The 24,055-nt window shown below is 45.8% G+C and overlaps 1 protein-coding gene across 1 annotated transcript in view; it reads left to right on the top strand.

Annotated features, from left to right (window-relative positions):
- Positions 1-24,055, top strand: part of PDZD2 (PDZ domain containing 2) — a 199,017-nt gene that overhangs the window by 112,599 nt on the left and 62,363 nt on the right. Inside the window, 1 exon segment of the mRNA XM_068666448.1 lies at positions 17,289-17,691. Within this exon segment, the coding sequence (XP_068522549.1) occupies positions 17,289-17,691 (403 nt within the window).

The following is a 24,055-nucleotide window of genomic DNA, read 5'->3' as shown; positions in this document are numbered from 1 at the left end:
CTGAGGCCCCATTGCTGTCTTCCCGTCCAAAGAACTGACTTAGAAGGAAGATAAGAAGAATTTGTTAACCAAGTTTAAATGTGAAACTGAAATAACACAAACTAGATAAATAAATTCGGTGCAATAGCTGTTTTCTTTGTAGGGCCTCAATTGTTAGGTAAGTCAGTTGGCTGTTGCTTCGCTGAAGGCAAGTCTGTTTAGGTGGTAAATTTGTCCTGAAGTCCTCCAGGGCTTAAATCTTTATTTTATTTTTTTATTTCTCAGATTGTGAAAGTAATCCCTCTTGCAAACTGAAGTTTGCCTGTGGCCAGTCTTCTAAGGCATTGACTTTGAGCATTGTCCAAGGCTAATTAAATCAAGGAGTATTGATCAAAGAGTTGGCTTCCTGCTTTGGCTTTGTGTTCTCCTCGCTTGAGCAAGGCACTGCCTTGCTTCCCCGGTGTCCGCTTATGTGTTTAGGAGAACCAGAGGAGGAAAGAAGAACTTTTGCTTCTCTTCCCTGGCAAAGAATGTGGAAATGCTGGGGAGGATTGGGGCCATGCACAGAAAAAATGCTGGGGTGACTTCTAACATGGGAAGATATGTTGGGATTTTCAAGGGGCAGGAACATCTGGAGAGCTGACAACATCTTTCTCAGTTGTTTGCCAACGCATTTCTATAGGGCCCTGCCAAAAACTTCCCCAGAGTTAGGGGCTTTAGTCAGAGTCGCTACAAGGAGGGCTTTGTGAGGACAGTGCTGCCTCTTGTCCCCTCTTGCCTCCTGGTAACATGGGCAGCTTAGGCCAGTGCTGTTTTGGGGAACTATGTCTTGCATGGAAAATGTTGTAACCGCAGTAGCGGGGCAATTCTGCTGGACTGAATGAAACACGAGGTGGCCAACAACATGCTGGGACAACAGATCTGGTACAGATCCAGTCCCACTGAGGTGATAAAAATCCTTGTGTTCTACTGCATGTAGTGTAGGTGTCTTACGTGTATAAACGATAGCCACAAAATCCAGTTGGATGCAACAGGTTTAATCTCAACCTTTTGCAGGTTGATAACTATTTTGTAGGATTTTTAACTATCCTATAACTTTTATTTATATCTGTATCATTGTCCTGTGTTAAATGCCAACTGTTACATCCTCTAGCATCTTAAATTTAATAGCTACTCTGTTAAGCATCCCTAGACCCCCGACTTAGACCTGGCACTGATACTGATAGTAACCAAAACCAGGCCCCCAGCACTTCTCAGAACTGAGTCCATTAATATTCTGTAGTGTGTGTTTCTAATATATGTTACGTATGTGTGGGCGCTGTAGTATCTCAGTCATGTTTATGACCTCATCTCTGTCTAATGCATAAAACATATGGTACTTGTATGGCATCCATATGAGTAGCGTTTATGCATATGTATCTGTATGTGTATATATTTCTATATTTGATCCATGTGAGAGCAAATATCTCAGCCAAAAAAAAAGTTTGCGGGAGAATAAGTGCTACCATATTTCAGAGTAAAGGTTGTAACAGGCTAATTTTAAGGTTTTGTATGTAATGTATGAAGCTGTTAAGACTGCCCCGGCATCAAGATAGGACCAAATAAAAATGGGGGGAACAACGGGTGCATGTCTTGTGGCTTTGGTGTCTTTCTAGTTTTGTTTTTAATACTTCAGTGCCAACGCATAATGGTAATGGGTTGGGAGGATCACCATCTACATGGAAATGGGACAGGATGGCAGTTAAGATGGATGTGGGTCTTTTGTTTCTGTGTGTGTGTGTGGCTGAAGTGTTTGTTGTTGTTGTACTCAGTGGCAATTTGTTAGGATTATCTGCTGAGTATGTGACTTTCATGAGCATGGCAAATGGAGACAGTGTGTTGAGATGCTTCTCGTCTGATGGAATGCCAGCAAATAGGATCCACAAGTTGGCTTTATCTTTGAACACAAGGTAGATGTTGTTTTTTTTTTTTTTTTTTTTTGGGGGGGGGGTGGAGGAAGGGGAGAAATATTTCTGTCTGTGATAAAGTTACTACTGTGATGAATTGCTTTAATTTTGGATTAAAAAAAAAAAAAAAGGCCACTTTGCTGCAGAAGGATGGTATTTAGGTGGTGAGGAATGGAAACTGGAAGTCCATGGGGCAGCTGCTGCTGTGCTTGGGCTGATGGGCCCTGTCATGGACAGGCTTGTGCGTCCCTGCCAATGAATGGCAGAGCGTGTCCAAAAAAAGGCTATGTTCTCCTCTTGGCATGGCTTCCCTAAGGTGGCTTGAAGCCATCCTGCACTCTGGAAGGGAAATCCTGGACCTTTGAGGCAGGCGACAAAGTGTCCCTTGCTTTCGGTGAGGAGGGAGTGGAGTGGTGAGATCTTGCTGCTGGAGTTTTTGGACTTACGTGGGCTGTGACAGCCTTAGGGCTGCTCTAGCATATGGTGGGTGGCTATGGCTGTTTTGGGAAGATTGAAAATAGCACTGTATTGAAATGCCCATGGCAGAGTTGCTTGGCACACACATTTACAGCTAATATTTCTCTGGCATTGCAAGTGGGCTAACGCCCTTCTGCATTGCTAGAGGAGCAGAAATGTCCTGTGACAGAAATGTGATCCATCCCCCCAGCTTGTCCAACAAAGAAATTTTTGTTGCTAAACAAAAGGCTTTCTTAAGGAATATACAGATGCTAAGACTCTGAATTTATGCTTCTCTACGTGGGTTGAGTCACTGCACTGGTTTTTAATAGAGCCCCTCCGGATTTATGTAGCTGCTGCTCAGATTAAACTCTGATCCAGCGCGTGAAATAAGATGCAGTAGTTGTGCACTGCTGCTGTCCTGCTACTTGCAGGCAGTTGCTGGTTAAAGTCTGCTTCTGACTTTTTTTGTGTGCAGGTAGTAGTTAGAAAATGTGTTACGTAGCATCCTTGTTTCTGGTTACACCGACAGCATGTGCGTGTTGCTACTTGTTATTTTTTAAGTAGATCCAATACCTGCTATCTTGTTGGTTTAATTGAATTCAGTCTTAATGTGAGAACATGCTGACAAGTCCAATCAATACTTTCAGTGAAAGTTTAGCAAGGGTGGGAGGGGGGGGGAAGGAAATTAGGTAAATGGCATGTTAAAAGCTGGTAATGGAGTAGTTGTGATGATGTGTAATGGGAATTTTTAGTGTCCCCTTGTGATGCATGTGTTATTTTCCCCGCAGCTGCTGTCAGGTCCTGTCCTGGCATTCAGAGCTGTGGTTTCTAACACCTTTGGAGCAGGAGGTGGCGATGTCATGCATGGGGTGGGGGGCTCCTGCAAGTGCTGGTGACCCCATGGGTGCTGCAGCAGGAGAGGGACCTGAACTGGAGGGGAGTGAGCACAGTGCAGAGCGCTCAGATGTGTACCTGCTCTTCTCTGCTGTAGGTCAGCCTGTAAGCCGCAGCTGGACCGGAGGAGCGAAAGTCGAAAGGAAATGTCTTTTCCTGTGAAGCTTTTTTTTTTTTTTAATATTATTATTTAAGTAGCAAAGGCTTATCTGCCAAATAAACCTGCTCTGTAAGAAGCAGGGATGGGCAGAAACTCTTGGAATTAAAATCTGTGAGGCTTGCAGTCTGCGTCTCTGGGCTTTGCATATCTTGTGAGGTTTGTAAAGTTTGGTTTGCTTGAGAGCCTATCTGCATCTACACGGGAGGGTTTGCCTCTGGCTAGTGTGCATTAATTTGAACAACCCCCTCTGTCCTGTAAAAGTTGATCTGCAACAGCTGCATGACTCTTTTGTAGTACAGCAACTGTTTTTATTTTATTTTATTATTATTATTATTTTTAATTTCAGCTTCTGTTTGTTTTCAGCATCTTCTGTTTTGTGTGTGGGTCTTCCATCCCCTCGTGCTTGCTCTCACTGTTGAATATTCAAACTCTCAGTCTGCACATGGGCTAAAAAATATTATTGCTTTGAACTAACAAATAAAGCAAGTGAATTTCCACATCCGCTGTGGGAAAGGAAAATACTGTTTGAAATATAATTTAGAGCCTATAGGAAAATGCATCTGATGAACAGTTTGTGCTAATTCTATAGCTTTAGTACCAAGGCACCAGCTCTCTTATCGTCAAGAGTATTTCATGTAAGCTCTGTATTTTAATAGTAACTCAGTGTGGCTAATTAGTTTGCAGACTCTTTGAAGAAGCCGATGCACTGACTAAATAAGCTCTTATTTTTTCAAAGCAACTAAAGGCACTCCTAATTTACAGAGCAGATAGTTTTAAAGCTGCCTTCGCTTTGCATGCTAGGAGCCAATGTGAAGCCTGAGCACACTGATGTATGCTCAGTGCTTGCAGTCAAGTTTACTCCAGCACTGTCTGCTAGGGCTGCTGCTAATGTGCTCGAGGGAGGTTTCTGGGTCTTTGGCACACTATCACAGCATAAATTTGTGCCACTGGGCTTGATGTGTCCGGGAGGAGGACGCTGTGTAATGAATGCTCCTGCACCATTGAAGTCGGTGGCAGTATTATCAATCTCTTCACTGTTTGCAGGCAGGTTCAATCCAATAATGAAGAGCAGCTTTGAGTTGCTAACCAGATGACATGGCTAATCCTGAAGCATGCATAAAGGGGCCGCAGTTATTAGGAGATTTGTGGCTTTGAAAGTTCTGATTCCCTTACTGCAGTTTGTTAATGGCAAGGATTTGTGGTGAGTGCATAATAGATGAAAATAATCAGAAAGTTTGCAGGGGATTTCTTGTGACGTGGTGCTGCTCTGCCTCATGCCAAAACTGGAGAAATAACTAAAAATAAAACAAATTAAAATAAAATTTCAGCCCTGTGGGCCCCATCAGCACAAATGTGCTTCCTAGCCCCGAGGCAGGGAAGCCGGTTGCCTGCGTCTTTTCCTCACCGTGCTCTGCTTTGCTCCGGGAGGTGTTTTCCCTGACTCGACCAAAAGGCCCCGGTTTCGGAGGGGTGCTTTTGTAACTGGCAGAGTGCTTACAGCAGGCTGGGAAATCTGTGTTAAATCCAGCAAAACTTCTCTGCGGTGGTTGACAAGTTAAAATCATCTGCAAGCACTAATCCATTGGCCCTCCAAGGAGGGCATGTCTCCGTCTTGTGTTGCACAACAGAGTGAAAGTTAGGAAATGTTTATGGCTGCTGCCATGCGTGTTCGTTAATTCTTCTCTCTTTTGGCCTCGTCCAAACTCGCTGCGGTGAAAACAGAAAGTGAGGATGTAATTAGAAGCTGATTTTTAATGCAAGCATCCAAGAGGCAGGCATGCTGCAGACAGGCACACGTATATCTGGCATCGCCCAGCTCCTGCCTCTGCAAACTCTTGTGCTGCTGGCTCCTGGCTGTGCCTCCTGTATTGGGCAAGGTGTGTCGGGGGCTGACACCCCAGGCTTCAGGTGTCCCCTAGGATGGGGTGATTGGCTCAGCTGGGGTTGGTGCCAGCCTCGGTGTCTTCCACAGCCAGGCTCCGTCTGGGGATTCAGGGAGCTGCAGAGCCATGCACTGGTGGCTGAAGCACTTGAATTCAGAGCCATGTGCTCCTCTGGGCAAAAATAACCCCAGCCAGGGAGCACCAATGGGAGATGCTTGTGCTCACAGGGAACTGAAAAACCTAATAAATGCAGGCACAGTTCTCTCGCTGTAGAGAGGGCGAGCCCTTTATTCTGGCTGGATGTCAGGAATACCAAAGCTGTGTTTGGGCAGTGGGAGAGGAAGGGCTCAGTGCTGTGGAGGGAAGCTGCTGAGCCAGGGGAGCTGCCTTGTGGCCAGGGACCTGTTGCAGCAAGCAGAGGAAGCACGGCTCAGCAGCCCCATCGGCAGGGATGAAAGCCATTCATCCCTGGGATTTACTGTGTGCACAGCCTGTTGTCACGGCCAAGAACAAAGTAGCGATGTTAAATGGCTAAATAAACCAGCCGTCCCCACAGGCGATGGTCCTCAAAAGACAAAAACGTCCTTTGCAAGAGTGGCTGTGAATTAAGGGAGGTGTTGATGGCCTCGTGGGATGGGGGGGACCATGCTTGGTCACGTGCAGCCCCTGTGCATGTTTGCGTGTGTGAGCTCAGGCTCTTTTTTTTTATTTTTTATTTTTTTATTATTTTTTTTTAGCATCTGGTCAGGTCATACTTTCAAGCTTTTCCCCTGCACTAACATGGGGTTAGGGTTTGCTTTTTTGGCTCTTAGTAGAAAGCTGAATTTCTCACCTCAAGTATGTGCTTCTGCCTTCTTGAATTTTGTGGTCAAAGAAGAAGATGTGAGGATGCTGAATGCCAGGCACTGGCCCCCCTTGGGAAGGAGGAAGCAGCTGATGAAGTAGTTACCACTTACAGTATCATGACAAATCCTGGAAAACACAAAAAACGGAGTGTTTTTTTGGAGGCAAATAACCCTTGTTGCCAAAATTGGTCTCTACGAGTACATAAGTCGTGAATTTGTTCCATCCATATCTGCCCCAAGCCAGCAAGGGGTTATTGAAGCTTGGCCTCTCCCTGTTCTTAGGGATCTTCTCAGAAGCTCAAGCAAAAGCCTTGAAAATAAGTCCCTTCTGCCCCAGCATCCCGCTTCCTGCTGCAAAATAGACTTGATTAAATTTTCTGTCTCTCCCTGTCATTGCTCGCAGACATCCAAAACCTTCACTTCTCCGTGGAAAGAGGTACTTTGGGAATTACAGCTAATGTTGAAACCTAAAGAATGTGGTTTGCCAAAACAATGTTGCAGATTTATTTTTTTTCTTTTATTTTTTCATTTAAAATATTGCAAAACTTTCCTGCTGGCATAAAGTCTCTTTCAGTGGGATGTGTGCTTTTTCTCCTCCCTTTTGGGCATTTGTGATAACTCCTGCGTAGGGAAAAATAGGAAGTTTAATCCCAAAGGGGTGACCTCACAACACTGGAATAGCTTGGGTGTGAATGGGGATGGAGGTGAAGGGCTCCCTGCGTCTCAGCACCTCTTGGCTGGGGAGGAGAGGCAGCAAGGGCTGTGTTCGGGGCAGGGATCCCGTGCACAGCAGACCTCGAGTACAAACCCTTTCTCTCAGCATTCTCATTGCTGCCTAATGAGAATGGAAACCAGGAGCTGTATTTGCAGGGAGGAAAAGGGGAAGGTGTGGGCTGGATGCTTAGCAAGATGTAGAAGCAGTTGTTTTAAAGGGGAGTGATCCTAAAGCAGCACAGAGGAAAGGTGGAGAGGCCTGGAAATAGGGTGGTGAGGGGCAAATTGTATCAGCAAGATCTGGGCACTCAGGGTGAAGCAGGAGAAGCGCTGAGATCTGTGTGAACACTATACACACATGGGTGGCTTTTGACCCCTTCCTTGTTCCTTAATGTGAGGTGTGTGCATTTTTCAGTTTGGTGATTTACTTCATATTTTGCAAATATGAACTTGTTCGGGGCTTCAGATCTGGAGTAAGTCTTCCACCTCGGGAGGAACACAGCAGAAAAGGAAGGTTGCTGCCATGCAAGATTTAAGATTTTAAAAATGAACAGTGTGAAAATTGATCTGCAATGAAGTCAAATTGTTACTTTGACATATTCTCTCTTGTTTTGAAAGTCAAAGTTGTGGTGTCTCTTCACTAATGTATCTGAGATTTGTTTTCTAATTCAGAAGTATTGTTTTAAAAAAGTAAATAAAGAAAAGCTGAATATCTGAGCTAATGATAAGAAGCTGCCTCTCTGCAATTAACAGCAGTAGTGCCAACACTTTGGGCTCTACTCTGTAACTTGCTGCAACTACTGCAAAAAGTAAGCAAGGATTTATTTGTATTCCAGTGTGTGTGTTTGGTGTGCTCTGCAAACAAGTCTTGTCTGGCTGGGTGCTTGTGCTTCTCATGGAGCAGAAAATCATGCATGGACCTAATTAGACAATAGCCCCGGTCTTTGCAAACTTCCCTGGGATTAATACATTGGAGAACACTCTTGTAGTGGTTAGAGGCCTGGAGCAATTAGCCAGTGTCTGTGCTAAGGAGTATGTAGCCCAAAAGAGAGTGGGTCTGTAGGATAAAAGTGGTGTGCTAGAGCTGACCTCCACATCGTGACTGGTTTGGGGGTTGCTTTAGGGTTAGCTCAGCTGTGGTCCCATGGGCTGGGCACTGATGGGCATCAGCTGTAACACAGCAGCAGGAGTGAAGGGAGTGTGCTTCTGGCACGTGTCTGCCACTTGAATTTCACCTGAGAAGAACCTGGTTGGAGTTTGGAGAGTGCCTGGCTCTGCACAGGAACATGAGATTTGCTTCTGAAGGGTATTGGCATGTGCTGAAGTACGCAGTAGAGAAACTGTCTTGACAGCCCTTGATCATGGGGGTGCTGGCAGGGAAAGGGGTTAGCAGGCTCTCTACAGATTGAATATTTCCCTTCCTTTGCAGTTTTTGGCCATTTTTTTCCTCTGTCCATTCCACAACATATAATTCAAGGATGCAAAGAAAAATATAATATAATGCAAGGCTGCCCCATGCCACATTAGAGTCTGGTAAAGCATTGTCTGAGGAGGACAGGCAAACCCAAATGAAGACATTTTGGAAAATAAATGTATTTGGTGAAAGCAGAGTAAGGAGAAAGCTTCTCTGCTGGTGACAGCACTTGTATTTGGATATGGATTAAAGGGGATGACTGCATGCATTCACTCCTGTGTTACAGGGTTACAACAGGAGGCTGAGTTTATGCCCTCTTGCTGAAAGTGTTAAATTGCTCAGTTTTCTCATAACTGGAAATGATGTTTGTGAACAAGGTGATGTATCCAGCTAAACGTGCATTTGCAGTAGAGCTGTGAACTAACAAATTGGAGCATTCAGTGCCATGATGGTTGGACTGAGTCTGACTTCTTGGACTGATTGTACTTCTGAGTTGGAGTGAGTTGCACTTCTGCTTGTACTTTCTGACACCAACCAAGTAAAAAAAAATAGAATTTGTCAGCTTAATCCTCATTATCCTGTCTCCAGGACTCAAACCCTAAAAGCACGGCATGCTTGTCTGTCTCTTGGGACTTTTAGGTGCAATTGTGAGAGTTGTGTGTTTAGTAGGATCAGCTCCTTTGTAAAGCTTGAGTCCAAAAATCTCTGCAGCCTAAATGCAACGTCACTCCTCTGTTCTGCTAGCAGAGCCAATAGATCAGCAAATCCCAGAGGGTTTTGTGTTGTTCACTGGGGACAGATGACTGCAATTGCATGATCTGTTAGGTTTAGGATGTCTGTCAGAGCTCGGGGAGGTGTTTCTAGGTGCAGAGAGGCTGTGCAGCTCTTTGGATGTTTGTGCTGGGAAGGGGGAGAGACTCACTGTGGCCACTGTGTCCTTCATCCATGTGCTTGCTGGCTGTTCTGGAGGTCCCTGCTCTGCTGAAAGCTCTCCAAAAGCCCTGCTTGTGCTTCTGAGGCATCTTTACAACATGCAGGGCAAAACCACATTTTTGCTCTGTGCCAGCACCATCGCAATGATTTAACCTCTCTCCTTTCCACACCTGTGATGCGGATGTGATTTAGCTGGGCTTTGCCATCTGTGGGGAGCATGCCTGGTGTTTTAATTTTAGAAACCAAAGGTATTTGGCTGCTCAGCTAGAGCGAGCCAGTACTTCTACACAGAGCCTGCATAGCTCCACCAACCTCTTGCTTTCCTGCCCCAGCCCGTGCAGGAGTGTATGCTGCTGGGAGCTGGGTCGGGCTGGGTTAGAGCTCCCTGTCTGGAGGTGTGAGGTTTTGGGTGTTTGCTTTGGGCTGGGTTAATTTAAAGCTGGATCAGTTCCCTCGTCGGGTTCATTTGTACGGTTGCCCAAATGGTTGTGCCGGCAGCCAAACAGGATATGGGGTGGGAGGAAAGCTGCGATGTTTGGTGTTGGCTGATTGCAGATTTAAGGTGTTTGTGAAACTGTAATGCCGTGGCTTCGCCACCCTAGACCTTGCAGTAACTCTGTGGGGTAAGACGTGCTGTTGGCCCTGTTTTTTTTCATGGAAAGGCTTGCATGGGGTGCTGCAAGGGATCTGTAGAGCAGCAGGGGAAGAGGAATTGAGTTCTCCCAAATTCAGAGCCACATCACTGCCTCGATACTGGGCAGAGTGAGCTGTCTCACCAGCCTTTAGTCATAGTCCCATGTCGCAAGGCTGAACTGAGTCTTATCCTCCAGTGAAAGCCACGAGTAGGCAGTGAGTCTGCGGAAACACAGCAGCAGCCCTCTGCTCCCTCTTCACCTTTTCCCAGAGCTGGGGATTTCACAGCGAGCCTGGGCAAAGAGGTCTTGCTTGGGGCCCCTGGCAAGGCTGGCAGGGGCTCTCACAGACTTTGAGCGTTTGTTCCTGTTGGTCTTAAATTCTTGCTGCTTTGGTTTCCCTGCTGAATAATGAAGAGCAGACATTGCCCCATGCAGACATTGCCCCATACATTCATTGATACCGTTGCTTCTCTGAGTTTGTGGGGTGGTGGTGTCTGTCCCGACAGCAGCCAGCCTGAGGGCAGCTCGAACACCTCCAAGGCAAGCATGAACACAGTGCAATGCTCAAGGTTACCAGCAATCTTAATCCAGGGGAAGGTTTGGGTCTAATCAGCACCAAACATACTTGTAGAGGCTTATAAAAGGCCACAGAAAAATACCTTTTAGATTTAACGTCCAAATTAGCTTTCCTTTCAAGGTTTCAGTAGGTCTTGTTGCATTCCTTGCTATAAATTTAATGGTGAAAACTATGCCATAGAATGAGGTAAAAGAACGCAAACACAACAGAAAGCCAACACTTTGGCTGTGCTGAGTTTAAAAAACAAACAAAACACACGCACAACCCAGCATACCTTAGAGAGCTGCCGCTGAGGTGAGGCTCTGGGAGGTGCTGCCTAACCCTGGCCACGAGCCGAGGGCTGGGAGCTGCTTGTCCTCCCGAGGGAGGTGGGAGCCCTGCTGCGCACCCCGGGCAGTTTGAATGCACTCCGTGGATGTTTTTACGTCTCTAGGCTCCGTGAGTGACTTTTTCCCATGCCGTTTCTGCCTTTCCCCCTGCTTATTAAAGCAGGCAGAGAACATCGCGTCCCTCGTGTGTGCCATCGCCCGCAGAGCCCAGGACAGGACAGGGCTTGTCGGCGGTGAGACGCTGGCTTGAGCGCTGCCTGGCTCCTTCCTGGCTCCCATAGCTGCAAGAGTGCCTGCAAGAGTGTGTTAAAATAGCAGCTGCGTTTACAAACGCCATCGGTTTCTACTGAGGTGAGTTGTGGATGGAGCGCAGTGTCCTCAGGGGAGGTGGGTGGGAGGGTGGCAGCGGGCGGTCCCGGTGCCTGCAGCCCCCTGGGATGTGAGACCTCTCGCAGGCATAGTAGCAGCAAGATTTTCCTGGGCTTTTGGAGCTTGGTCATCAGCTTTGGCTGCGTGTGTTAATGCAGGCTTGAACCCTGCCCAAAGATGTGGAAGCCTCTTAAAAGTGTCCCCTGGTGTTTGGCAAAATCTGCCCTCGATGGGCTGGCTTTTCTCCCATGGTGACAGCACCAAGGTGAAGGGAGCCACTTGCCCTTCGATCAGTCACTATCTATTAGTCATTAATATGCCCTGACTTACCTGAAAAGCAAGTTAGCTCGTTTTCCCGTGTCGTGGAGAAAGGGTTTGTTAATTTTAGCTTTTAAATCCCCCTTGGGGCTGGAGGCTTCGGTTCTGCAGGGATCTGCTCTGCCCTTCATCCTTCCAGCTTGGAGAAGATTGGAGTTTCAAGATGTTTTACCATGCTGGAGTCTTTCAGAGAAGAGCATAAAAATTAGTGGTCTATCCATCCTGCTAAAGACATCACAGGTCCCCAGGCAGGGGCTCGGAGAGTGGTCGGCTGGGCTGAAATTCTTCTTCTGTGTCCTGGTGAGCTGGGCTGTGGGCTGGCTGTTGGGGTGTCAGTGATGCTCTGTGGATGTCATTTCTACTGTATTTTCTGATCTGTCGGGATGAAAGGTTCTGTAGAAATGCTAAATAGTATTATTAGTGTAAAATAAACATACTTCTTCAGTATTTCTGGCCTTAAAGTGGATCCAGATGTTTCCTTACGGCTGCTGAGCCTGCTTTTTTTTTTTTTTTTTTTTTTTTTTCTGTAGTTCAGTGCAACCGTCTATATTTGCTCAAGTGAGATGGGATGTGACAGAGTTTGTCGCAGCATGCTCTCATCACGTCTGTAAATCTTATATTTGCACACACACACTCGTATGTATAAAAATGAAAAAATGACTCACTTTACCCTAGAATACCATTTCCGAGTCTGACACTTCGCACACGTGCCAAGAAACTTGGAATGCACTTAGCTGGCTTACCAGTTTGTGTGACTGCAGCAATCAGCTTGGTGTAGGGGAGAAATGGGATTTGGCTGTGTAACCGGAATGGTCTCCGGGGGAGGCGGATGTCCCACAGTAGCTCAGATGGAAGAGGAGCAGTAAGTGCCCCTTGATTCCAGCCACTGGTTACGTTTTCTAACCTGTGGTTGAGCTTTGCCAGAGGGAGCTTTACAGCAGTGTTTAAAGTGTGAAATGATTTTTCCCTAGTTTTCAAGATTGTTAACATTATCATGGTTTCTCTCCTGCCGAGAAGAACAAGTCTGCCCTGCTGCTTAAGGGTGGCATTTTATACAGGCTGAGGTTTTAGCAGAGATGGGGCCAGAGTGGGATGAAAGCAGCAGAAGCAGCTGGGTGCCCACTCCTTCTGAGCGTGTGAATGAGAAATGTTTCCAAAATGACGTTTCAGAGATGTCTTCCTTGCTTGGGGAGATGACACCACAGCGGAAATACCAAGATTCAATGCTTGTCATCCCCTCCAGGGTCCGGGACCACCCTTGTGGCTTGGTTGTTTTTGTGGTCTTTGATGGTTTCCTATCTGATTGGGACTGGGCTTCCCACACACATATATGTCTATATATATATATATATTTTTTTTTTTTTTCCTCCAAAAGTGTACCTAGCCTGTCCTGTGACTGTCCTGAACAGGCATTTTTGCTGCTGTTGTTCATTGCAGAGGGCACGGAGCCTCTCCTTGCCTCACCCCACAAAGCTGTGGCATTCCTGCCCTGGGCACTGGTTATTGCGTGGGGCTTGACACCTCAGCGTGTAGGCACAAAGTGTGCTGGCACAATTAGGCAATGCTGATGTATGCTGGAGAAAAGTCCTGCCACTAAGATGCACTGTGGACAGAGGTTTTAAGGTGGTTGTGAATAATGCAGACTGGACCACATATGTAAGGGATGGCTGATACATTTCGTAGGATGAGACTAGCCCCTTTTGCACAGGTAAACTGGGTTCCCCATCTGTGCCAAGGGGTCTTGGTGCTGCCTTGTGCAAAGACTGGCAAATACAGACAGCACAGGTGGGTGTTTTGTTGGTAAAATGTTTTGGTTTGGGAACTAATATCAACTGACGTATTACCAGCTAGTAAAATCTCTTGTGTTCTTAAAATCAGAGATAATAGGATTTGTTATGGGTAGTCAGCCACTGGCACTAGGAGTGGCTGCCCAGGGTTTTTCGCTAGTGTACACAATGCAGGGCTCTCTCCAAGTCCTAACTATATCCCCTGCTGAGCAGGGAAGAGGAAGTTAAAAATCTGTTGTGATTTGCAGTTCCTTTTCAATAAATTGGATCAATGGAAGCAGCATTAGAGGATTTTTTTTTTTTTTTTTGCTCCATTCACCTTCTCAGTCCAAGCCGAAGACCACATTCAGAATAGCCAAAAACTTGGAGGCAGCAGCTCATGCCCTGTGCCAAGAGCCACATACGCACAGCGCAGAGCCACGTATCAGCTCTGATCCTGCCCTGCTGAAAACTCCTTTGGTGCATCGATTGTTAAAATCTCTGTGGATGCTCTGTAGGAATAAATAAATAAATAAAAAAAGACACTTCTGTTTTGCGCACATTAAACCCCCTGAGAAGTGGAATTTGGGGTCCTGTCTAGCTCGTGTGGTTTTCTGCAGTCTAGAGGCTGTATAGGTACATTTTATTGAATCCATCTCTTAATTCCCTTCTGGCACAGGATGCTCCTGGATTGATAGAAAGTAATTAAGAATCTGCAGGTTCTCACTTGTTTAATACAGTCTTTCCTGTCTTTTGTCCTGCGCTGAGAGCCTGCTGGGCTTCCGTGGGGTTTTCTGGTTTCTTTCTTAAGTAGGAAAAGAAGTGGCAAAAGGAAAAGGAAGCCAGCTAAGTAGGCAGTGTGTATTTAGCAGAACTTAAGGGTGGCTCAGGCTCCTTGGTTAACAGCCCTGCCTAGAGAAGGAGGGCAGGGCAGAAAATGACCGCAAATTTTTGGTGTATTAGTTCCCTGTCTTGTAATGTGAGTGCGGTGTTACACCAGTGATGGTTTTCCAACACGAGGTGCCTGGTGTTTGGTTTGAAACAAGGTCTAGGATAATGATGCCCCGTATTGCATCACTGGTACCTGTCTTTGCAGCAGCTGGATTTACCCTGTCCGGAAATACCAGACACCGTCTGGGGTATGTGATCCCATACTGACACTCGGAGGTAATTGCTCCCTGACCCAGGGAAGACATTTCTTTTCCTTCATGGAAATGTATTGTGTGCTTTGAACTGCCGAGAAGCACTCAAGAAGACATAAAACCATGAGTTACCACAGGCTGCATGCCTGGAACATGTAGGCCATCTCGACATATGGAGTAAATCAGCTCAGCCCTGCTGACTTGAGCGCAGCTGCATCCATTACCGCTCGCTGCGAGCCCTGCTCCAAAGCGTAGGCATGAGTTTCTGTGGACAGTGGATAGAGGGGGGGAAAAAAACAACAGCCTTCTTTCTTCCCTTCTCATAACTTTATGTTTTATAAACAGAATAAATGTGCTACAAGTGGAGGTGAAACAGTAAATAATTTTTTCCTCTGTAAAATTACTGTATTAGGGACATATGCTAAGTTCCCCCTTGTTACACTTGGTTCCCAAACTAAGTATGCTTGGTTCCTAAACCAGGTAGCTGATTAATGCATGCACTTGGTTCCTGGCACTCAAAAATACAGCAGCGATTAGTTTGGAGATAGAGATCAGTGTTTTATCCCCCCCCACGTCGGTGCACCTGCACAGAAACAAGTCCAGCAGAAACAACTCTGCCCAAACCAGGCTGGGCAGCGCCCCTGCAAGGCACAGGGCTACTGGAAGAGGAGCTGCTTTTCTCTTTCCAAGTGCCAGGAGCAGGAGTGCTATCAGGCTTGTGTGTGATGGATCAGAGTGCAGTGGTATTGCTGCAAGCAGAAGTCATGAATTTTAATCAACTTTACTGGCTGCCTTGAAATTTGAGTTGAAAGATAAATGTGAAAAACAGGCAGCCCGTATTGTTTCTGGAACAAAACGGCCCCTCTTCTGTTGATTAAAAGAATTTTTCTTTTAACTTGGTAATCAGAACTGCTTCCATCTTAGTTCTGGAATTTGTTCAGTGTCCTGCCCGCCCTGGCCACCTTGCCGAGCCGTGTGTCACCTCGTGGCCACCCAGACGGCTGACCTGGCAGAGGCTCCACAGCTGTCTGCTTTGAGACAGTTTGGAAGAAAATGGATTTTGGATTTTATTGAAATATTCTCAATGTTATTTATTTATTTTTAATAAAAGACTTGCTTTGAGTGGATTGTCCAGGGAGTGGGGGTCCGGTCCATATTCAGTAGGGGAATCTGGCACAGGCAACTTTATTCATCCTTCAAATCTCTCGCTGCAGGGCTGTATTTAATGTTGTATTGTTGCCATATTCATTTGGACATCAGAATTCCTAATTAAATATAAGCAATTTGAATGGCGATGTTGTCTGGGGGGGACATCTAAGCTTTGGGAAGGAGTGGACTGAAACTAGCAGCTAATGTCTGTGGACAAAAACACACCCATAGTGTGTTATTTTCAGCCACTGCCAGGCTGGTCCAGATTACTTTGAGTAATTGAGAGAGCTTTCTTCACCCGTCTGTGAAGAAGTTTGCTTCAGGGGTTATCATAGCTGCTTTTCCTGTTTTGCCATAAGTCACCTCTATGCAGGAATAACTTTGAAGGGTTGTACTTAAGGCCAAACAACTTTTAAGCAAGGGAAAGAGAAAAATCAGCCTACAAGAACCAGGTAGGGGGAAAAAAAATAATGAATAAAAGGTGGAAGACTCCTGCGTCTTTCCTTCTCTCTCTCAGTCACAAGTGCTGTGTTATTTTCTCCTAGGACCTTTTATGGTTTAACTCCACACCTAGTTTCTCATCTCCTCTGATAGCTGTAGGCTTACCAACTGCTTCATGTTAGTGGAAAGTTTATTGCAGCTGCAGTTGAGGATTATTTGATGCTCTGGGAAATTTTTGACGCTCTCTCTAGTGAGAAAGGCAATAGAGTTTTTGGGTCCAAATTAATGTGAAAGGGCACATACAAACCTGTTAAATACAAATTCCAGCTTGTTTGTACTCCTAGTTGGTTACACCCTTGGCTGAAAACCCAAATATTTCAAGAATTTGGGTTGAGGTACATGCTTTCCCAAAAGAGGCATGAGGTTAGATTCCCCTTTTGCATCAATGGGTGCAGTTTCTTTAAGGTCACTGACTATTTTCTTGAAGCAGAAATGTCAATTCCTCCAAGGCATGGCATGTTCAAAGACTTTGGGAGGGGAGGCGATGCTTTACTCTAACGTGGGCACCTGGTGGCTGCTCCTTGCACAGCTGAGGTGACTTAGCTCTTGCTTTGACTGGAGTGTGCTTGCTGTAAAGGAAACCCCCCGTATTTCCATCCCTGTGTATGGGAGCTGGGATGCTGTAGAGTGCCACGTGTTGCTGTACTGAGGCCATTGGCGCTATGCCTGCTTACCCCAGTGGCTGATTTTTAACCCTGAGGCCTTCAAAGCATGTATGTATGCTGAAGCAGAAGATTAGTTTCACTAAGGAGGCTCATTTGAGATGCAAATGCCCTATGGGCTGCTGCACAAAGGAAGCCTACCTGCTTTTTATTTATTTATTTATTTATTTATTTATTTTTATTTATTTATATTTATTTATTTATTTATTTATTTATTTAAATCCCCCCATTGGAACCACTCTCTGCCTTGCCTTGTTTGCCCCACATTTCCATGTCTTTGTGCCATGGATCTGGAGGCTGGGGTGGCAGGAACCCCTTCGGTGGTATTTACCAATTATGCCACAGTGGGATCAGGAGGAGCGGCTGCTGGGGTTGTTTGGGAGCCATGCTCAGATCTCTGTGTGTCAGTGCTAGTTTCTGATACTGCAAGGAGAAGGAGCCTTTGCTGATGCCTCGAGGTGTCCCAATGTACTTGCACGCTGGGCCAGCAGCTGGCTGGGCAGAGCCCAAGATGCTCGAGCACTGCGGGGCACAGTGTGTTGCGGTGTCGGGGCGGGATGTGGGCACTGCAGGGCGAGGTGTCACTAATCCTGCTGCACCCCTTTCCTTGCAGTTACCTGGCCGAGCAGTGCTGGAATGGCGGCTTCGTCTACCTGATCATGTTGCGCCGCATCAAGCGCAAAGCCCCTCTTCCTCCCTCCAACGGCAACAACAGCAACAGCTGCGACCCCAAAGCCAAGCCCAGCCCCGAACCCGCTGACAGAGCCGCTCAAAATGGGAAGAGGACCAGGAAGTTTGGGGTCATCACCAGGACGCCGGGCGGCAAGGAGAGCAAAGAAAAGCCAGGCTCGGAGCACGGGAACGGGCACTGCACCCCGATGGAGGTGGAGGTCGCTCAGCCGGAGACCTCGGAAGCAGAAGGCCACATAGAGGAGCTGTTCCGTGGCACGGGGGGACAGTGCCGGTCCCGGCTGTCAGATGGTGGTGCGCCAGACATCGGTGACCAGCCTGCCCAGGTAGGTTTGTTCTGGGGTTTTCTGGAGAAGCATGCAGCAGGTGTACAAACAAATGAAGGGAATTTCGGTGTGCTGTCCTCTGTGTGGCAGCCCAAGCTGTTGAGGCGTTCAGCCACAGGCTTGGGGTACAAAATCTGAGTGGAGGCAGGAGGATTTGAAAATTAGACAATAATTATGTGGAATCTTTGCATTCTGTCTGTGATGAAGGGGAAGGTCCTTATTTTCCAGTCTTGTCAGCATTGGCTTCTGGTTTTCTTTTTATGGAACAACAAAAAGTAATGACCGTATGGCACCAGGGCAGGAGGTGTCAGTGGTAAATGGTCATTTTGACATTTGGAGCTTCATGTCTGAGCTTGACAAGACCTTAAAGCTTCTGTTAAAAATGGAATTGAAATTCCCCTTTAATTCCCCTTTTTGAAGGGTAAGGAATTCAGCACCAGACTATGGTGCAATTATTCGTGTTACAAAACTTGTTTGAAAAGTGCTTGGATTCCACATGGAAGTTATTGTGAATTTTGCTGCGGGTTGATGAGATGGATGATTTGTTAATGTTTGGGACGACAGTGGGCTTGGGGCTTTCATTGCTTCTCTCTTCATCCTAATGGAGATCTTGGGGTTTGCTTGGCTAGAATTGCAGCTTTGCTGGATGGGGAAAAATAACCCAAGCCTTGATCAGGTTTCAGTATGCATCTATCACCAGAAGAGCTGTCTGCCAATCTTTCCAGAGACACTGATAGTATAAACAGATGAACGCTGCTCTATTAGGCTTGGGGCTTGCGGCAGCAGCTGCTTTTGGTTTTAAGACTTCAAAGCTGGTAATGCAGCAGTGTGAGTGGACATCTCATCACCGATGTCTGTTGAGGGAAGCACTGATCTGAATGTGTCCTCTGAATTAGTGCTCCCCAATACTTGTGCAGGGTGATGGTGGTTGTTAGCTTAAACTAACTGAAAATAGATTGAAGGGGATAAAGCCAATTTTAAAAAGTGCTGTTCCTAAAGAAATATAATTAAGAAAACCTGTTCTTCCCATCAGTTAGACACATTTGATTTCCTGGTGCAACAAGGAGGGGAGGGTGTTTGTGTATGGTCTTTGAAAGCCTCCTAATTGCAGTTTGTAAAACCTTTCTGAAAGAAAACATTAAAAGTTTGTAACTAAATCCAGTCCTTTGGTATTTTGAGGGCTCTGGTCCATGTAGAAACTCAGTGAATATGTTCTGAAGATGTCTAATTAAACATATGTTATAAATTAAGATGATCAGAGTTTGTTTTGAGGAAGTCAAAAGCACATATGTATGTGTGTGTGTGTGTGTATATATGTATATATATAAAACTCTTCATCTAGAGCCATTTCATGCTAGTGTTACCTTGATGTTTTGAGTCATCTTGGTCTGAGAAGTAAATTACTAAATTCAGAACATACATGTGTCAATGTGAGCAATAAATGCATTTTTAATGCAAAGCACATACAAGGTGGCTTTGTAAAATGTAAAAGCTTATTTGAGTCACTGGAAATGTAAAAGCTATAATCTGCAGTTGTGCTGTGTCTGTCATGGAGCCTGTTGGGAGGCACAGTCATTTAGTAAAATTGATTCTCTCTTTCTCCCCCTCTTAATTTCCCCCCTCCCCGAATGTTTTGCTTAGAGATATGACCTCTGTATGTGTCAGTATTAATTATGTTTTCCTGATATCTGAGTGTGGAGAAATGTGAATAGCTGGAGCCTGAATAGCATGCCTTGGTCACCCTTTGCTTTTTAAAAACAAGGGGACCTTACAGATGCCCATCACTTTAACATCTGTGTGGGAAATACTATCATAGTAATGAGGGTCTTAATTCAGTTTCCTAATAAGTGATGAATAGTGACAGTCAATAAAATTTTCAAAACTGTTTGAGTTCCACTAAAAGAAAGCAAAACAAAATAAAACACAGAAACTGTCAAAAACAAAAACAACAGAAACAAACACAAGGGGTAAAGACACTCGGGAGCCTCAAATGTCACCTACAGCTCCACTTCCAAAGCATGACCTGGCGCTCAGGCACGTGAGATCCAGTCGTGTCAGGAGCCTTTTGAGAACAGCATCCAGAGCTGAGTGTCAGAAGTTGCAGCCTCCTTCCAGGGTTCAAAGCACGAGCCAAACCTTTCCCAGCCATGGGATGACTTATCTCCTCCTGGACAGGGGCAGGGTGCATTGGCAGGGCACCCTCTCTGCAGGGAGAACTGCTTCATCCCTGCTGCCTGCGCGGCGCTTGCCATCTCCTCCGTGCATTGACTAATTGAATATCCAGGGCTGTCAGCCCGGCACCTTCGGGGAGCAGTATATTCTCTCCGAGACAACGAGAGCCAGCTCGTGGCGGGCTGGGGGTCAGCTGCGGGTGGGAGGAAAGGCTTTGTGAAGAAGCTGCACCACCTGCACAGCTGCGGAAGGACCTCTCTGGTACTCCCCCTCCTGCTCCGTCCTGCTTCCTGCCCTGGGACATGGATTGAAGAATTACTGAAACTGGAATATTAACTCCAGGAACATCTCTCTTTCTTCCTTTGGGAAGATGTAGCAACTGGAATATAAGGGAGAAGAGGTTGCTTGAGTCTACGTGTCTTTGGCTGTTGCTCCGCTGAACCCATGGGCCAGCTCATGGCTGCTGCCTAGGAGTAGTTGTGCCAGGAGTGCTTCTGAGGCAGCCTCACGTCTTGGGTGCTGTTTGCTTTCAGTGTGCCTCCTCTCCCACAAGCTCAGTGTTTTTTCTCTTGTTTTGTCACTGCGTGCTGCTAATAACAGCAGGGCTGAATTGTAAAACGAGAGCTGAGATGAAAACTGTTTGTCAGATGAACCTGCCAGGAGATTCCTGCGCTACTGGTTCGTGTGCATGTGTCAGTCCCTTTCAGGCTTGCTTTCATCTCCCAGATCTTGGTCTGTCTCTCCTGTGCACTTGGCATTGCTGTTGCGATGTATAAACAAATCTGCTAGACTGTTTGCTGGTTTGTAACCTCAATAAATATTGTACCTGTCAATTAACAGTCAGTATTTAATGTTTACAGGTGGTTAAGTTAAGCTGCAGTATTTTTAGGATGAACCTAAATGCCCCTGAAAATTTGCAGATTCAAAGTAGCAAGGCTGTATCTGCCTGGCAGGAAGATCTTGGAGGCCTGGAAACCAGACCTGACCTTGGAAAGGACCCTGACAGGCTGCAGTGGGAGTTGTGCACGGTGATTTAAAAACAGGCAATCTCAGAGCAGGAGTAATGACCCATCACATCCTGGGAAGATCTGGGAGCTTAAATGCAGAAATCAAAGTTTGCTTCTTTTATTCAGTGGCTTGAAAGAGGGGGGTGTTTTCTAGGCTGGTAATTATACGAGCAAGGATGTAAGACGAGTAGGGGAGGGGCTGCTGGAGTCAGCTGGAAAACGATAAAGAAGAGGAAACCATGAGGTTTCCTCACAAGATATCGGTTTTGTGGTTTCATCATGTTTACTGGGCAGACAGAATCTGTATTTTTTTGTTCTCTGTTTCTCTATCACAGTATTTTTGGAAGAGGTGTGGTCTGCTTTCTCAGACATTCAGTCCCTGAGGAGTGGTGAGAGGTTATCAGGTGGGGACCAGAGGTGGGACCCGAGGGTTGTTACAGGTGCTGTGGGGTAAGCGTGGTTTTCAAAGGTGGCTTGAAATGATTCAGGTCTACCTGGTGAGGTGGGAGAGGCTTTCATCAATGAACCAGAAGAAGCTTAGAGAGCATACTAGCATACTAAAAGTGGCAACAGCCACTTTTGCTTCCTCTTGCCCCAACAGGACGCTTTGAAAAGTCCTTAAACACTTAAAAGAATAAGAGAGACTCCTCCAGAAACCCCTCGAGTTCTCTTGCTTCAGTTTAGGCGCCTGCCCTTTGTAAGGGACTAAAATCCAGGTTCAGCAGTTGCCATCAGAAACTACGTGAAGAGGATTGGGTAGGACAAAAGTGCTTTAACAGGAAAGGCAGGCAGGTGAGAGGGGCTGGGGCTCCACGCCTTGGTATTCCTTTGCTGGAAGAAATGCGTGGCTGGTGGTGGAGCCATGGCATGGGCTGTGGTGGGGCGTGTGTCCAGCGTGGAAAGGAGTCAGCATTTGCTGGCCCCATAAAACATGTTCTGTGTTTTTGTGAAGCCAGCTTACCAGCTGTCTAAAAAAAAGGCAGGGGGTATATTAATGCCTTGTGGTGCTTGGACATCTCGGATGAAAAAGTCTCAGTGTTGTTAACCCAAATAATTCAGCGGTGAGTTCCAGCTGCTGGAGCAGCACGCGTAAGCAATTTTGCTGCCTTATAGACCGGTTGGGCTTATCTCACGTAGACCACAACTCTCCCCGGGATCATGACTGTGTGCACAGGTGCACACGGGTGCATGTGTGCACGTAAAAGACCGGTCTTTTACGACAAAAGATCTTTGCCAAGGAGCACTTGCTTTCGCATCACATCAGCCAAACTGTGCGTGGTTCCACTTCATCCGAAAGTCGTCTTTGTTCGGTCCCGTTACTGCTTGCTTATTAAGATGGCTTGTCTCGGGAAGGGTTGAATGCTTTTGAATTGCACTTTGCTTTGCAGTTAGGGAAGGCTGACAGACTTTCTATAGCAATATTTACCAATTAGCATTGGTAAATGCCAGCCTTGCCTTGCATTTTGTCTAATGGAAAACGTTCCTTGTCCTGCGAAGCAGAAGAGTAAGGCTAATGGCACGTTACAGGAATCAAAACATGAGACTTGACATAATGTGCTTACTTTAAGGATTTTACTGTTTTTTCAAACATAATAGAAAAAAAAAAAACTAACTCATGCACTTGCTGTACCAAAATGCAGACCTTGCTGTGAGCAGGAAAGTTCCAAGGGTATGTAGTTACAGCTCCTCTGAACTACTGAAGCTGAGTTACTTTGCATCTTTTTTTTTTTTTTTTTTTTGGCAACCTAAGCAATGATTATTATTTCATCAAGGCTTTTATGGCACTATCGTATGATGCATGTTTTAGACATAAATAACTCCATTTTCAGTTTTCATTGTAGACACCTTTAGACATGCAAAGGCCTTCCTGAGAACCTGTTTCTGTTCTTAACATCTTTTTTATCCTGTGTGTTTGCCTCCATCTGTCATTAACATGAATCCTGGGGCTATCTACTGTCTTGAAGTTTTAATTTGCACTGTGATAAGCATGTCTTCCTTCTCTCTTGCCTGTTTTGGGTTGTAAAGTCTCTCAGGGACAAGGGCTGTCTTTTAATTGTAGCTGTGCAGCACTGACAAAACTTGGCCTTGATTTCACTTGGAGTTTTAGGAAGTGCTTTAGTGTAACTAATACTGATACTACAGTTCTTTTTTTTTTTTTTTTTTAAATGCTCCCAGTTATGCTCCACCTTGCCGTAACAACTGTCATCACAACTTCCTGGGATAAGTTGCACTTGCTGCCAAGTTTTATCAACTGACTTGAAGGTTTTGCCTTTCTTTGCTGTGATTTAAGCATTAGCTGCAGCTGTGGTAGCTGTAGATTTTAATTTTAAGTAGGGATCTGTTCTTTCATTCTCTGCTTGAATTGAATTTTCCAAAGGCTTCGGGCATGGTTGTGTAGGGATAGTATGGTGATGGAGAAGTTGTAATGACATAGTTTTAATGCCTCATCTTGAGAAGGGATCCTCACAGTTATAAATGAACTACCCACAAAGGCAGCAGAGATGCACAGGGTGTGCTCTGCTATGACAAGCCATAACTGAGAGTGCAGGTATAAAGCATTTCCCACCCATGCAAAAAGTGTTTTTTCATTTTGCATCTGGCATTAACAATAGAGCAGATCCACAACTGGGATGCAAAGGAATGGCTTTAGCTGAACATAAGTTCACACTATTTGATTTTTTAATCATTACGTGTGAATGTTTGAAACCAAGTGGATGTGCCTAAAAATAGAGTATGCCGTTTGTTTAGTGCTGCAGTGTTTCAGATGTAAGTCATGATTATAGAACTACTTACGCGTAATTTTTGAGTCAGGGTGCTGAAAACACAGAGCAAACCCAAAGGATTCCTGACTGGCAGTTGTAAGAATAGTCCCCGCGAGAGACCCGGCTTTACTGACATGGTGACTTACTGCAGGATAGGCTTTAATCTGCTGCAGTCAGCAAGGTTTTTTTCTGCAATGTTCCAAACCAACTAACCAGCCATTTCCCAAAAGCCCAGCATCGGAATGAGAGCTAGTGAGATCCCTGAGTAAACGTAAATAGGTTGTAACCTTTAAAATCCAGAGCTCCCCAGGGGGATTTGCTGTGTTGAAGCCCCCCAGGGCCAGGGATAGCTGAGAAATCCTTTGGCTGATCTTGCAGTGAAGCTCTCATTGATGGCAAGAGGTGAGTGGAGGGAGGGGAGCA

The sequence above is a fragment of the Anas acuta genome, chromosome Z (genome assembly GCF_963932015.1).
Source record: "Anas acuta chromosome Z, bAnaAcu1.1, whole genome shotgun sequence".
In the NCBI taxonomy this organism is placed as follows: Eukaryota; Metazoa; Chordata; class Aves; order Anseriformes; family Anatidae; genus Anas; species Anas acuta.
The sequence above is the reverse complement of the archived record's forward strand: the minus strand, read 5'-3'. Positions and strand labels throughout refer to the sequence as shown.